The sequence below is a fragment of the Peromyscus maniculatus genome, chromosome 5 (assembly GCF_049852395.1).
Source record: "Peromyscus maniculatus bairdii isolate BWxNUB_F1_BW_parent chromosome 5, HU_Pman_BW_mat_3.1, whole genome shotgun sequence".
Lineage (NCBI taxonomy): Eukaryota > Metazoa > Chordata > Mammalia > Rodentia > Cricetidae > Peromyscus > Peromyscus maniculatus.
In genome coordinates this window covers 112,373,736-112,390,020 of record NC_134856.1, presented here as the reverse complement: position 1 = coordinate 112,390,020, position 16,285 = coordinate 112,373,736, and the positions used below count along the sequence as shown (strand labels likewise).

General features: G+C 41.1%; 1 protein-coding gene across 2 annotated transcripts in view; it reads left to right on the top strand.

Annotated features, from left to right (window-relative positions):
- The first annotated feature begins 212 nt into the window (after positions 1-212).
- Positions 213-16,285, top strand: part of Exoc2 (exocyst complex component 2) — a 143,001-nt gene continuing 126,928 nt past the window's right edge. The window contains exons 1-3 of one of the 2 annotated variants that reach the window (XM_042278314.2): positions 213-352; positions 3,726-3,902; positions 7,028-7,154. In XM_042278314.2, coding sequence (XP_042134248.1) covers positions 235-352; positions 3,726-3,902; positions 7,028-7,154 — 422 coding nt within the window. In that variant the 5' untranslated portion in view covers positions 213-234. The remainder of the gene's footprint in view (positions 353-3,725; positions 3,903-7,027; positions 7,155-16,285) is intronic. The other variant, XM_042278316.2, reaches the window with a different exon arrangement.

Here is a 16,285-nt window from a genome sequence, read left to right as displayed (position 1 = left end):
TAACAAGTGTCCATCGTAAACTTCATCCTTAGTAAATGTTGATAGATACACTGAATGTCCAAACCAATGAAAACTCTACAACTGTAGTGAATGAATACTTTTTCTGTGTTGATACCAACTGTCAAACATCTGTATGCTTGTAGTCAGTGTTATGTCAATTGGCACTAACCTTTCTTCCTTTCTTTTAACAGGTTGTTTCTATAACCTGATCACGTGTTTGCTGCATAAAGCACAATGTCTCGATCTCGACAGCCCCCACTTGTGACAGGCATCTCTCCGAATGAAGGGATACCTTGGACCAAGGTCACAATTAGAGGGGAGAACCTGGGTACTGGTCCCACTGACCTTATAGGTAAGGGCATGGCCTCTGATGCATTGTGGCATGCTGGCTTTCATTTTGAGTTGTTAAGGTAGGATACATAGTTTTGAAGTAGTGATTGATTGTTGGTTAAATGGCGTGCTGCTCCTGCGACCATACCGATGGAGGAGAGTGCTGGACGAGGAATCACAGGCCATGGTTACATTTTTTAGAGCTTTATTGGGAAAGAGGGGAGGGAGAGAGGGAGAGGGAGGGAGGGAGGGAGAGAGAGAGAGAGAGAGAGAGAGAGAGAGAGAGAGAGAGAGAGAGAGAGAGAGAGAGAGAGAAGGAAGAAGCAGAAAGGAAAGAGAGGGACACACAGAGGGCCCACCCGCTTTTTAGGCTGGGATGCCATTGAAGGCTGATGATGTAATTAAGGACAGAATCCTTACAGTGATCTCTATAAAATGACCTGAATAAAAATGAATTCTTTTTTTTTGTTGTTGTTGTTGCACAAATCCTAAATGGTCTTATAATAAAAACCTGGAGCTAGATAGCAGGGTGAAAGCTGAACGATCAGAGAAGCAGAGCAAGCTACAGCCACCACCCCTTCTTACCAACTCCTTCTTCATCCTGATAGAGCCCAGCTTCCTTCCTCCTCTCACCTTATATTCCTTTCTCTGCCCAGCCATAGCACTTTCTGTTTCAATCTTTCTAGTGCTGGGATTAAAGGTGTGTGATCCCAAGTGCTAGAATTAAAGGTATGTGCTACCACTATCTGGCTCTGTTTCTCTTTTAGACTGGATTAATCTCATGTAGCCCAGTGTGGCCTTGAACTCACAGAAATTCAGACAGATCTCTGCTTCTGCCTCTTAAGTGCTAGGATTAAAGGTGTTTGACACCACTGCCTGACCTCTATGCCTAACTCTGTGGCTAGCCTACCTCTGTCCTCTGCTCTTCAGGCAAGCTTTAATAGAGTACAACAAAATACCACCGTGTGTGTGTGTGTGTGTGTGTGTGTGTGTGTGTGTGTGTGTTGTGTGTGTAAGTCATTATTTATCAAATGATCTTTATGCCATCTTTCTCCAAATCCTTCAGAAATTTGTCATGGCTGAGATTTGTTTCTGAGCCTTCAATTTGGGAGTGTCCTGCTTATTTTGCTAATGATAAAAGCTAAATACAGCTTTAAAAATAGATTTGAACGTTGGATAGTTGGGCTAGAGGGCGAATTTAATGTATAATCTTATGATCGATATGTGAACTGCAAAGGAGGGTGTAGAGGTACATTCTCAGTCCATACTGTTGGATACAGTTCTAATCTTTCACATGAGTTCATTCTAGACTTGACCTTCTTTTGACTGTTTTCATAACTAGAGTCTGAGCTGGAACTGCCTTCCCATGTTAACTGCTGGTGACTAGTTTTTGACTATCCAGAAAAAATTTTTCTTTTTAGAGAAAACAAATTGAAGTTTAGCATTGTAGCTAATAATTGAGGGTTGTGCTTCTCAGATAATCATCTTTGCTAGTGTTATTTAACTATATTATGTATTATTTTCTTTTGTCCCCCGCCCCCATAGTTTTTGATAGTTAGGAAACATCTTTTAAATTTATTCTTACAAAGATAAGTGAGTGAAGAGGATGACCCTGATCTTTTTGCCTCTTCCTACCAATTGCTGGGATTGTACGCTGTTTGAGGGATCAGACCCAGGGCTTTGTATGTGTGAGGCAAGTATTCTACTGAAGGAGCTTTTGACATAGTTAAGTCCAGTTGTTTCTTTATCTGTGTTGGGGGGGAACCTTGGAATGCATGGAAACATACCATATAGATGGAATTCATTATTAAAATTGTAACCTATAGTGTCAAAATATGAGTTAGCAGTCTCTGTACATTTAATCTTGCTTCATTTTTGGACGGTGCTATTTTTATGTGACCAAATGGATATTACTTTCATTACCTTGCTGATTTAGTTTTTGCTCTGTCTCATCTGTTGCCAGGAAACCATTTTTATAAAAGAGCAAACTCAACTTGTTAAATAATTTCCATGTTTTTAACTGAGATGACACCTATATTAGTCAAGTTACTTTTTAAAACCTGAGGCTAAACCAGGAATGGTGGTGTGCTCATTTGAGTCCGGCACTTGGGAGTCAGAGGAGGCAGCTCTCCATGATGGTGAGCCCAGCCTGTCAGCATGGAGTTCCAGGCCAGGCAGCACAACATAGTGAGACCCTATCTCACTGAACAGTGTCAACAAAAAACTCCAGTGCTCTCCTAACAATAAAAAATGATGCTATTATATTTCGTGAGATAGATTCATTAGTTTTTTGTAAGTAAGCAAAAAGTGGGCTTAAGAAATAAAGAAAGATCACATGATCTATTTTCATCTGTGATATTGAGGATAATTGTTAGAATCTGTATCTAAATTATGTGCTGATTATTAATCTTTGGAGTAAAATGCAGATTAGATACTAAATCAAAGGAACCTTGAAAGCAGGTATGAGCAGATGCATAACCTTGTTCTTGAGTAGTTGACACCCCCTGTGTCTTCCTCGATATCTTTCATAGTTACTCATACCAAGTGCATCTGAACTCTGCCCATTCCTCAGTTTGAATTACAAAGTTGTTACCTGGCAGGATAGTTATCTTATGAATGTGCTTTACAACGCTGTGTTTCTACACCATGCTCTGGCATTTAGAGTTGAGTCATTCTCTCCCAGACAGCCTGGCTGGGCATTGCTTTCAGTTGCTTCTTGTCAGGGCATGGAAATGGGCCTGAGTTGGGGTGCTGGTTTACTAGGAAGCTGAAGAATGAAAGGCTAGGATAGTGACAGTTTTGTTAGAAAAACACTAAAGCAGATAAACTACCACTGAGCAGCTGTTGTGGAGGTGTAAGAACTGAGTAATCTAGTGGTGACCTAGAGTGCATCTGAGTCACTGTGTTCTAGTCTAGTCTGTGCATGAAATACATTCAATACTCAGTTCAGTCCACTCAATAAGACCGTGTGTAACTGAACACTGGAAGAAGCACATACAGATTCTTTTTAGAACATGGCTAAGTTTAGAATCCTTTAGGAAATGGTTGCTAAATGTCTCTGTGTATTTTATCACCCTGTGTCAGTAACTTCAACTTGTAATGGTAGCAGTGCTTTCTGGAAACCATTTAAGTCTTAGAGTCGAAGTAATGTGAGTGCCTGCACTTAGCTGGAATCCTTGCTTGTTCTAATTCTGCTGACAGTGTAATACAGTCTAGCAGAAGTCTTAGATGTCAGAAAGAAAACCAGGGAGATAAAGTGGAGTAGTGGTGAGTCAACAAACCGCTGTGTCTGTCAGGTATGACTGTCGCCCACTGCCTGTGTCTCTTGGAACAGGAAATGTGGGCTTTTTTGTTTGTTTGTTTTTAATTGTTCGTATACATGCTTTTACTTTCAGGCTTGACAATTTGTGGACATAATTGCCTCCTCACGGCAGAATGGATGTCTGCAAGTAAAATTGTGTGTCGAGTGGGGCAAGCCAAAAATGACAAAGGAGACATTATTGTCACGACCAAGTCAGGGGGCAAAGGAACCTCAACAGTATCTTTTAAGCTACTCAAACCTGAAAAAATAGGTAAGACTCATAGTGACTTTATCCTAAAGAAAGAATATTGGCTGTCAGGTGTTAAAACTGGTAGAATTTGTAAAACACACAACTGTCTTGTCTCATTAGATGTAGTCTGTTCATTTTGATGATGCCAGGATGCGTCTCAGAGTTTGCATTACCTTTTTGGTTCATGACTTTTTTTTCTTTCTCATGATAGAGCCTTGTGGACTGGCTCTGAACTCACTGTGCACCATTCTTTGAAAGGCAGTTTACTAAGTTGCCTGTCAGTATAAAGATGACAGTTGTAAAGAAATGTCTTACAACTGATAAAATCTGTCCCCTTGGCAGTTTGGAATACTAGTTTTGGCTTCTTAATCTTGAGCATATGACATTGTTTTAACACCGTTATACGGTTAAGATTCAGAGTGCTATAGCTTCTACTCTGGCCAAATCGGTGGCAGTCTTATCTATAACATATTCCCCCTTTCTTTATGTTTTGTGTCCTTCCAAGGCCAGATGAAATGTAGCCTTCTAGCTTTCCGTGCTCTTCTTTGTCCCCTTGAAGTTATGTATGCTTCCTCTTTTCTTGTGTACTTACCTCCTGCTACCTTGCAGGGCTTAAGATTTGGGTTTGATTGACCTTGATGTCCTCCCTATGCTAATTCCCTGCTGGGTTTCCACCCTCCTGAATGCTTAAGGGAAGTTCCTTGTCTGTGTATCCTGCATATTGGACATTAACAGCTTAGATGCAAGATTGTAAAACATTGGTAGCAAACTTCTGCCCTCCGGGGTTCTCCCATTGTGCTGTAAGCCTGTATTTAAGACCTCCTCCCTCCTTCAATAAACGACATTCAGCATTTAAAAAAAAAAAAAAAAAAAAAGACCTGAGAGGTGGGATGGAGAGATGGCTCAGAGGTTAAGAACACTGGCTGTTCTTCCAGAGGTCCTGAGTTCAAATCCCAGCATCCACATGGTGGCTCACAACCATCTGTAATGAGATCTGTCTCCCTTTTCTGGCCTGCAGGGATACATGGAAACAGAACACTGTATACATAATAAGTAAATAAATCTTTAAAAAAAAAAAAACACCCCAAGAGAGAGCCACATAGGCCAAGCTCTTCTCTCCCCTTTTGGGCTTGGATGGTGCAAACTGGCTCACGTGGCAAGAACCGGACCTCAGCCTTCCAGAACCCTGTGGTGATTCACCTATTCTGTTTAGTGAATTATCTTTTCTGATTTATATCCTAATAAATTCCTTATAACTCTTAAAAAAAATTGGCACAAAGAGAGTGTCATTAACAAAAAAAAAGATTTGGGTTTGAGGAACCAAACTTCAGATTCTAAACCTAGGCTCTTACCACCAATGGCTGTTTAGCGCCAGTGTCTGTTTTCTGTGAATAAATGCAGAATGGTAACATCTACCTCATGGGATTAGATAAGTTAGAGCATAAATGTAAAGTGTGTAGCACTTTAAAGAACAAATTAGTAATTTTAAAATTATTCCCATGGATACGTTATCTCAATAAAATATTGTTAGATTCCTCCTTGTGATCCTGTAAGGTCTTGCATAAATAAATAGAAAATTTTGTGTACTATAAGAACAGCAGTCCTAATTAAATTCAGGCAGTGATCTCAGTATAGTGAAAAATAAGGTTTTCTTATCTATCTCAGCTCATAGAGCTTTCCTACAGTGCTGTCCTCCACAAATCCTTATATAGACCTTTGAAGTAAAAATGTAAGGAATAGAGGAAAGCTAAAATTTGAATTAGTATATGATTTATATATGTATATATAGAAATATAACACCATTTAAATATATATTTTTCACATCTTCAGAAAGTGAACTCTGAAATCAAAGCATGGACCTGTTTTATAGCTTTCTGGAGGAAGTGTATACCTTTTTATAAAAGTCATATTTTATAATATTTGTTTATATAGCACATGAAGAAATTTTGGTGAAAGTACAATTGTCTTCTGAACACTCAGCCCAGGGTATTTAGAATGGCTCACAGAAGATGCAATGCAGATTGAATGACAGAGCCCCAGTGTGTTGGACTTCTGTACAGAGCCCTTGTTAATGTCTACTATGGCTGCCGGAGTGCTCTGTTTGTACAGTCCTGTTGCCTGGTGTTCAGACACCCTTCTTCTGGGAAGCCTCAGCCTCTGCTACTCCTGGTGCGGCCACAGGGCATACTTGCTCCTGCTCTGTTGCAGCCCAGAGTCCCTAGAGTGGTAATGGGCATGTGCTGTACTGGCTAAGGCAGTACAGAGCTTGGTCCTTAGAGTTTGTGTCTTGTTTGCAGGTCTGTACCCAGTCAGCTTGTCCTGAATAATCTAGCTATTTCCATTATGGAAGCCATGCATTCTTTAACCATTTTAATTGTTCATTTGATATTTTGTTGAACTTATCAAATCAGCCTAAACCATGGAAAAATGCTTTTTTTTTTTTTTTTTTTTTTTTTTTTTAAGTATCATGTAGGACTTTTCTAGCCTTCTGAATAATGAAGAGAATGAGAAATCACAAAGACTTTTTTTGGCATAATTATTCATGTAAATGATGTTAAAAACATGTGCATTTCACCTGTAGTAAAATGACTTTAGATTGTGGAAGTCAGGAAAAGAACCTCAGTATTAAATACAAGTCATACATGTGACTGCTTCTCCTTAGTCATGTTCAAGAAGCTTTCTATGGAGTTAATGCTTAGCTTGAATGTTTGAGTCTTGAGATTTCTCAGCCATTTTTTCCCCAAAAGTTGACAGAGTTCGGAGTATTTTCTTGAATAAAGTGTTATAAATCATATCATTGTATCTTATGTTTTACTTTTCAAATGTTATTATCAACTTAATCATGAATACTTAACAGTGTACAAATAATTTTATGTGTTATTGGGAAAACATCTTTTTTTTTTTTCCAGAATGCTTTGTGAGTGGCTTAAAATCATCTTTATTGAATAATGTATAGTGACAACCAAGAGATGTTACTTTTGCCATTCTGTAGCTTCTCAGTATTTTTTACAAAGCCGCTGAGCATGAAAAGAATTTGAGCTATAGTGCCCTTGAATCTCTTAAAAAAATAATAAAGCAGTGTGGTAAGATGTAAAGGTGCCTGGATGGTCCTTATCTTATTGAGTGCATATTCCTAACTTTCACAGGCATTTTAGATCAGTCTGCAGTGTGGGTGGATGAAATGAATTATTATGATATGAGGACTGACAGGAATAAAGGGATTCCTCCCTTGTCTCTCCGTCCTGCGAATCCACTTGGCATTGAAATTGAAAAGTGAGTACCGTCTGGCTCTTTAATTTCCAGCTTCTAAGTGTTTTATGTTCTTGCAGTGGAGGGAGTCACATTCAGGGATGTCCTGGAGAGCACAGGTGAAGGCAACTCAGCCAAATGATTGTCTGCTGTTAGTATTTATTTTGATTATTAACTATTATTTTTGTGGTAATATTTTTTAAGCTTGATGAGTTTTGCCTCAATGTTTTCACTAGATGAAATTTTTGACAAAATTACTTTGGTTTTTTGCAGGGAGTTTACATTTTGTGATTAAAAAATGTTTTGAAATTTTAATAGCTACTAGCTTTTGGTTTGGAGTTTTGGTTGTAGGGCCCTTACATGCTAGGCAACTGTTGTACTATGGAGCTTCCTTGGTTTGTAACACACTCTTTTTTTTTTTTTTTTTTTTTTTTTTGGTTTTTCGAGACAGGGTTTCTCTGTATAGCTTTGCGCCTTTCCTGGAACTCACTTGGTAGCCCAGGCTGGCCTCGAACTCACAGAGATCCGCCTGCCTCTGCCTCCCGAGTGCTGGGATTAAAGGCGTGCGCCACCACCGCCTGGCTGTAACACACTCTTAATTAATGATATGAGCATTAGTACATTTTAATATGTTTAGATGATATTTAAAATCAATAGCATTATAATCTATTCATTTGCTTTACTTTCTTAGAAATATTTTAAAATAATTTGGTCCAAAGTGATCTTTTGTGTTTAATGAGTCCTGCCTAAATTCTTATATAACCCAGATTATTTAATTTTATTTGTCAGAATTGTGCCAGTTGAGTGATACCTTGTTTTACAAGTGAATTTAAAGTTTGGTTTTCATGATCCCAAGTATGGCCACTGCCTTAGTTAATGTTTCTATAGCTGTGAAGAGATGCCATGGCCACAGCAACTCTTATAAAGGAAAACATTTAATTGGGGTGGCTTGTTTACAGTTTCAGAGGTTCAGTCCATTATCATTATGGTGGGGAACATGGCAGCATGCAGGCAGATGTGGTGCTGGAGGAGTAGCTAAAAGTCCTACATCTTGCGGGCAATAGGAAATCTACTGACAGTCACACTGAGCAAAACTTAAGCAAAAGAGACCTCAAAGCCTACCCCCACAGTGACACACTTCCTCCAACAAGGCCTATCTATCCCAACAAGGCCACTCTTCCTAATAGTGCCACTCCCTATGAACTTATGAGATCAACCACATTCAGAGTACCACAGCTACCTTTATCCATATATCTTAAGCAAGTCATCTAACATATTAATTTTATCTCATCTATTTTCTGGCCTTAGTGATTCTTTTTACAGAATTCCATGATGAGTGTTACCTTATGAATAGTTATGGAAGGTAGCAAGTTCTGTTAGTCCCTTAACCATATCTGTGTTTTTGGTTTTCTAAGAATGAGGAACATTTTTACTAATCTTTAAATACTGAACCTTCATGCCTACACTTGAAGATCATTAATGCTTTTGAGGGAAAAGTGCATTTTCACTGCTGTAGTATGCTCAAGGGGATGCGGGGGTGGGGTGTGGGGTGTGGGGTATGTTTTGGGCCAGAATTGTTTATTGAAAAGCCCTGATATTTAGCAGCTTTTAGTGAGCTTGGGATGTCTAGGTAGCATATTTAAACCATGGGACATTCTAGAACTATTTCAAGGGTTTCAGTATCCTGTAAATTAAGATTGAGACAGTTTCAACTAGCAGGGTAAGGGGCTGCCAAGCATGGATAAATAAGCTTGCCATTGACAGAAAACCCATGAGTACTGTGGGATGTGTTTCTCTATACTGTGAATATGTGTTGCTATGACTGGTTAATAAAGAAGCTGCTCTGGCCTATGGTGAGTCATGTTATAGCCAGGCAGGAAATTCAGGAGAGAGACAGGAAGAGGAAGGGCAGAGTCAGGAGTCACCAGCCAGACACAGAGGAAGCAAGATATCAAGGCAGAACTGAGAAAAGGCACCAAGCCACATGGCTCAACATAGATAAGAATTATGGGTTAATTTAAGTGTAAGAGCTAGTCAGTAATAAGCCTGAGCTAATGGCTGAGCAGTTATAATTAATATAAGCTTCTGAGTGATTATTTTATTAGCGGGCCATGGGATTGTGGGAGCCTGGTGGGACTGGAGAAAACTTCCAGCTACACATGAGGGGCTGGGAGAAAGTTAGCCCTTCATGAGCCTGCTGTGAGGGAGGAATCATTCTGACTGATCGTCCTTTGCCCAGAGGACTGCTCACGGATGAAGGAGATTGAGGGGATGCATGTGCTGTGTAGGAGTCAGACAGACCAGCTGTATTAGTAAGAGCTTCTGTTGCTGTGATTAATACCATGACCAAAAGCAACTAAAGAGGGAAGGGTTTATTTCATCTTATAACTCTCAGGTCACAGTCCATCACTGGCAGAAGTCGGGACAGGAACCTCGAAGCAGGAACTGATGTAAAGGCCATAGAGGAACGCTGCATACTGGCCTGCTCCGTAGTTTGCTCAGCCTATTTTCTTACAGCACCCAGGACCTCCAGCTGTTGTGTGACAGAATTTTTCCTGGGAAGATACAACACCCATGTCTACTCACCCCAGATAGGAATTTCATGACAGACCAAAGTATGGATACCACCAAAGTCCACTTGGTGAACTAATGAGTTTTATTGGGGTTACTTACAGGAGCAGAAATGACTCAAAGACAGATGTATTACTAAAGCCCACTTCAGTCTGGGTGACAGCTCACACAACTGGGAACCTGGAGCACACTGCACAGCCTGCAGCTAGCTCAATAGGTTGGAGAGTGTCCTTTCTAGGTGCCTCAGTTGGTCTAAACCTCTTGCAGGATGGTTTCTGCTCCTTCCAGGCAGCTGCTCTGGTCTCAGAGTCTCCTTTGCAGCTTTTCTCCTCTGAGAGTCTTTGCAGCTCAGCATCTCTTTGTCTGAGAGGGACTCTCAGCTTTTACTGCTTACTCTGGCTCATAGGTGCCTAGTGAATCTGGTCAGTTTCAGGGATTTCCTGAAGCTATTTTTCATTGTTTACTTTCCTGCTTAAGGAGTTTTCCTGAGGGTAGAATGTTTTAATATTGGAGGAAACTGTTATACAACGCTAGCCCAGGGTGGTACCACCCACAACAGGCTGGGCCCTCCCACATCAGTCACTAAGTAAGAAAATGCACTCTAAGCGTGCCTACAGGCCCGTCGTCTGGAGAATTCTCTCATTTGAGAGCCCCTCTGTTCTCTAGCTCGTCGTGTCAAGTTGACATAAAATCGACCAACACAACAGCCATGCTAGGGTTTGGCTGATGCTCGTTGTCCTAGTTGCTGCCCTGGTTTTCATTTTGGCGGGTGTCTTTTCTCTAGTTGTGCTTGCTGTCTCGTCCTCCTCTTACCTTTTGACATTGCTGCTGCCAGCCGCAGAGCCGCTGGGTGTGAACCATGTCTAGTGGCATTTGTAAAGTCATGAAGGCAGGCAAAAAAACGGCATGAGGAACGGCTCAGCTCGCTCCAGCATTTCTTTACCTTTCTCTAAAGAGGTCGTGTTGGGCGACTTGGAACCAAACCTCCTGGCTTTTAATTGGGCATCCAGGGCTTACTACTGATCGCTTAAGCCCAGGCCTTCCCTCAGGCCGGTGTGAGGGCTGTGCATGAGGACAGGTAGGCACTGCAGCCGTAGTGGGTTGTGTGCTTATTATTGCCATGATACTTCGCTTCTCCCTGACTCAGGACAAACATCTTTTAAATAAATATTGTAGTTTTGTTCTATTGCTATGATAAAATACCCTGACTAAAAGCAGCTTAGGGGAGAAAGAGTTTATTTATTTGACTTAAAATTCCAGGTTATAATGTATTATTGTGGGGAAGTCAAGGCAGGAACTGAAAACATCATGAAGGGTTTTAGTAGGCTCAAGCGTGGCAAACATGGCTCTGGCAGTCCTTTCCCCACCCCCCATTCCCTCTTCCTTATTAAACTGTTAGATTACATTCCTAAAGCTAGCCACCAAGGTCTGTTCCCTTATTTGGACACTTTCTTATTCCAGACTCATTCCTGACGCTGACCACCAAGGTCCAGGTTTCAAAGTCTTGACTCCAGCAATCAAGAGCCCCCTTTGGCTACCCTAATTAACATGCCCAATCAAAACAATTCAACCCATCCTAACATGGGAACCCCTTTTTCTCTTTATAAACTGCCATTTGCCTATAGGACGTGCCTGCTCTACTTTATCCAGAGGCCGTCTTTTTTCCCTCCAGGGCAGATATCCCTTTACCCTGCTTTCCCTTGACCCTTTTCTTCTTTCCTTTGTCTCCCATCCCCTGTCTTTGCCCCTGCAGGGCAAATAAATCTCTTTTGTGCTGAGAACTTGGTTTTGGTGTATCCTGCGCCAACTCTGGTCCTTTTGCATTATATCCACAGTCATGTACAAAGTAAGAGTGCTTGTTGCTCTGTACTCAGCTAGTTCACTCTTAAGCAGTCCAGGGCCCAGCTCATGACATGGCACTGCCCACATTCAAGGTAGTTCTTCCCACCTCCATTAACAATCAAGACAATCCCCCATAGACATGCCTTCCAAGGTGATTCTAGGATGTGGCAAGTTGACATTTAAAACTATCACAATTAAGTTTATACAGTAATAAATTGTTAAAATTAAAAATAGATACTATTTATTCAAATAGGTTTCCTCCCCTTCCCCTCCTTCCCTATTGCTCCCTCCTTCCCACCTAAGAAAACTCCATGGATTTTACTGAATTCTGTTCCTTGAGGATTTGTTTCTCCTTTTGGTGTGCTGGAGGTAGAAATAGGCATGAGCTCTATACTGAGTCCTACCCTGGCCCAGGTAGAAAAAGAGTGAGGGGAAGGAGAGGCAGAATGTCAAACACTAGTCTGAGGCTGTTTTCCTAGCCCACTTAATAGTGTTTAGTAAAACCCTTTGTCCCTGTAGAGAGTGATGTGGCATTCGGGTTAGAATCCTTACTGCCTTTGCTTTTACTATGTTGTGTATGTTTCTTAAGTCATTTAAGAATTTTAAACCATTAAGTGAGGAACATGGGGATTGTACTGTTATTTGCTAGTGGAAAAGTAGTAATTAACACAGTCTGAAGAAGTATAAATGCACAGTATAAAATAATCAGCTGTGGTCGTAGTGACTCCTCGGACTAGTGGGAGGCGGCCTTTGGAAGATGAGTCAGTGCCTGGTAATGGCCTCCGAATGTTAGAGGTTCACTGTAGCCACGTAGGTGTGTACAGTGGAAGGGTGAGGAGCCCTGTGGTGCTGTGCCTGCTTTCTTTAACTATGAAAAAGCAAGTGAGAATAACATAATATAGGCTCCTTGTTGCTCTTGGTATGAGTCAGGTTTTAATATATTTTATTGGTGGACCCAGCATGCATGCCGTCATCTTTCAGCCCACAAGTTTTTAACAACTGGCATTTATTGGTGTCTTTGACTGTTAAAGTCCTTCATGTTCCTAAATTTTTAACTAATGTTTTTGCACACATGGTGCCATGGTACTTATAAAAATGTTACTAATTGCTCTGAAAAGGTAACTTCACTTTGACCGAGACTAGGCTTTGCTTGTAAAAGGTCTGTATTTCTGATTTACTGTGCTGGTTGTCACAAATATATATGTTCTTGCCTGGTTCCAGTTATAATGGATACAAACTATTCAAGCTGTAAAATAAGATAAAAATAGGCTCCTAGTAAGTGAAAGTCTTCACTAGATTTTGTTTCTTGAAAGTCCTGTTCACCCAAGGAGAATGTTTATCAAGAAAGTCTTGGCAGTGGTGCTTGTATGAAGTGAAGGCAGAGAAATGGAGTGTGGCTCCTGTTTTCAATCACCTCCCATTTTTTGAGTGAGCCATTACTGGGGAATGGTGTCTAGAGCATTCAGTTGATGCATACGTACTATCTGTTTTATTTCTACATGGCTTTGGGCAGTGTACATCTGGCTCTGTTCTTATTGGGTCAGATTTCCAACAGAAAGAAACAGTGACCAGTTTCCCCAGGTCATTTAGAAAACTGCCTTTACAAAAAAGACAGGGTGACAGCAGAGTCACTCCTAGGAAGATCATAGAAGTGTCTCAAATTTACTTTTTAGAATTTTGTAGAAGTAGATTTGTGGGCTATAGTATAGAGCCTAAGTACAGAAACTATACCAGATAAAATAAAACTTTTCCTATAATATTTAATGTAACATTGTAAATTATGTTGTTGAAACTTAACGCCGAGAGAAATGAGTGTAGCACATACCTTCAAAGAGCAGCATCAGGCCATTAGCTGTCAGCAGCCCTCCTGCCCTCCATTGCCACATCAAGGAAAGAGTGCAAGCCCACAGCGTGTTCTGTAGTATGTGTTTTATGAACATTCCTGTTATGTATCTGTCTACTTGGTCAGATGTCTGGGGCTGACCCTTTTTAAGATGAATTCTGAGTTTACACTGCCATCTAATGGAAACAGTTTTAGGGGCAGCAAGAGTCGCTAGTGACTAAACTGCTTTGATTCCTTCATGAAAATACCTTGCGAGTTTTCATGGTGCCTCCCAGTCTCTCCTTCCCAGCTAGTGGGGGAAAGTGCAGATGGAGTCCGAATACTCATCTTGCTCTCTCTCTCACAGGCTTCTTGAGCTGTCCCTTAACTTGGAAGGCTCACCTCCTAACATCCTGTTACTCTGGACAAACGTGTAACTGTGTGCCCCATTGGCTAGCCTAACATAGTGTTCCTTCCTTCCTTTTGCTGTGAGGAGCATCAGGGGCATTTTAAGTCTTCATAGGTCTTTAGCAGAGCTTTTATATAAGCTCTAAGACTGGCTCTTTATTCAGCAGGTACCAGGCGAAACCATGACTAACGACATGTAACCTCTAAGTGTGCTTATTCCTCTGCCAAAATGAGAATCTCTAATTTACTTGCTACACTGGGGGTAAAGCACAATGGTACTTAAGAAAATAATCTTGAAAATATAAAAAACTAGATAGAAAGAAGAAAATTTAACAGCTACAAACATTTTTGAGCAGCTTTCCAGAATTACCATCCACTTTACTCCTCAAAATATTGCCAAGAGTAAGCTGTTGTGATCCTCAGGAGCAAATGGAATCTGGAGAGGTTTGCTGCTTTCCCAAGCTGTGCACACATGTTGAGGGATCTTGGGGCTTTCTGTGCTCTTCTGGGTACCTGATCCCTGCCTGTCCACTGTGAGTTCTGGTGTAAGTCAGCTGCATTTTCACATTTTCTAGATATACATGTAAAAGATCAGTGTATTTTAGCTTATTTTTTTAGAATATTAAATCAAAATGCTTTCAGCTGTATATAACAGAAAATGTCACCACCTCATTTGTTTTAAACAAAAAGGACATTTCTGTCCTCGTAATCTATAAAATTCAAAGGTGACACTCTTAGTCACATCACTAAGGTTTGCAGAACTCAAGTTTGCTCTTCTGATAAACCAGTTTCCTTCATAATTATAAAATGTTTTTTTACAATTCTTGGTTTTGAAACTTGGCGTAATGATGTTCAGGGGCAGAAAAATGGCTTGGTGGCTATTTCTTCTGAGTTCTCTTTAAAATTAAAGACCTTTTCCAGAAAGACTCCCATCAGTCTTTCTCAGACGTCACTGATCTGAGCAGGGCCATAGAATAAAGGCTAAGAGGAGAGCGACACATGCTTGGCTTGCAGAAGTCATTGTTTCCAGTGCAGATGCTAGTGCTTACATTCATGGTGTCTCCTAGGAGTGGCACCCCTGTGTACGTGAATGTAAGAAGGAAGGGAATGAATCTAAAGGCCATGGGTGTGGGTCCCGAAAGCCACCTTCAGGGAACATGTGAAATTGTACACATGGCTCAAATAGGGTTCAGTACCCAGTGGGCAGAGTACAGGCCTCCTATGGCAGTAACTAAGGAGGCCTCAAGATATCACATATTCCTCTCCTTCCATCCTGCCTTAGCCCAGAACCTGGCTTTTTAGAGCAAAATTATTGGGTCCTGTACCCAGCAGGTAGCCTTGGCTACCAACCCTTGTAGTTAACCCTTTGAAAATAATAGCATCAGAAGCCCCAAGAATGGCACATATGGCTGTTGTAAAGAAAGTGGAGTGCCACTCTCCCTTAGAAAAGCCCACATCACACTCTGTCGGATGCATTATACTCTTCTTGGTCCCTTCTCCTCTCTCAACCATGTGTCAGTCTGTGTTGAAGATGTCTTTTAAGAAACCCATCTCTGCTTCATAGTAGCTCATCCTGAAATTCTTTCCTGTGTTGAAGGCCAGGATCCAGTTTACCCGAGTTAAGGTCTTTAAAAATGTAAGGGACCTTCTCAGGCTGCTGCAGGTGGCTGTGTCTCAGTTCCTGTTGCCTCTGACATGACTGCATTAGGAGGGACAGATAAAGGGTTCCAATGACCTCAAATCCATTTTCAGGTTACTGGCATGAGTTCGAGGTTTCAAAAGAGGCAGGATTGGGGTAAGGGACAATAGATGTACTGATTAGCCCTGGCCAAGGTGTGCTCTGAATGGTTACTGTTTCAGTTTAGATTATGCAAGGTTGTTGGAAGAAGTTCTTGTCTGGTGAGTGGGTCAATCTGCTTCCTAGAAGGTGATTGCTTTTGCTCCAGGATGCAGCTTAGCTGTCATGGACAATAGTACTTGTCTGGGGGTGATTTCCTAGGTAACCCCAGATTTAGGGTAAGGATTTCTCTGTCTTCAGTTACCTTGTTGGCCTAAGTAACAAGTCAGTTCTTTTTCTCTGTGTGTCTGTTTTTTGTTTGTTTGTTTGTTTTGTTTTGTTTTTTTGAGATGAGGATTTCTCTGTGTGTCCTGGAACTTGCTCTGTAGACCTGGCTCAGAGATCCGCCTGCCTCTGCCTTCTGATTGCTGGGATTAAAGGCATGTGCCACGATGTCTGGCCTGCAAAACCAGTTTCTAAATGCCCGTTAAAGCCTACAATGTGATACAGTAGCTAACAGGAAAGGTAGTCTGTCACCATCTACCCACCCTATAACAGTGAGCCTATCAAGTGTTGATCATGGCTGGGAGAAGGAGGCAAAAGATGAAGCATTGGTCACGGTGAGGCTCCTTAGTGTGTGTGTGTGTGTGTGTGTGTGTGTGTGTGTGTGTGTGCGCGCGCGCGGTATATGTAATACTCAGATACTAAGACTCGGGACTTAAATGTAGAAACGCT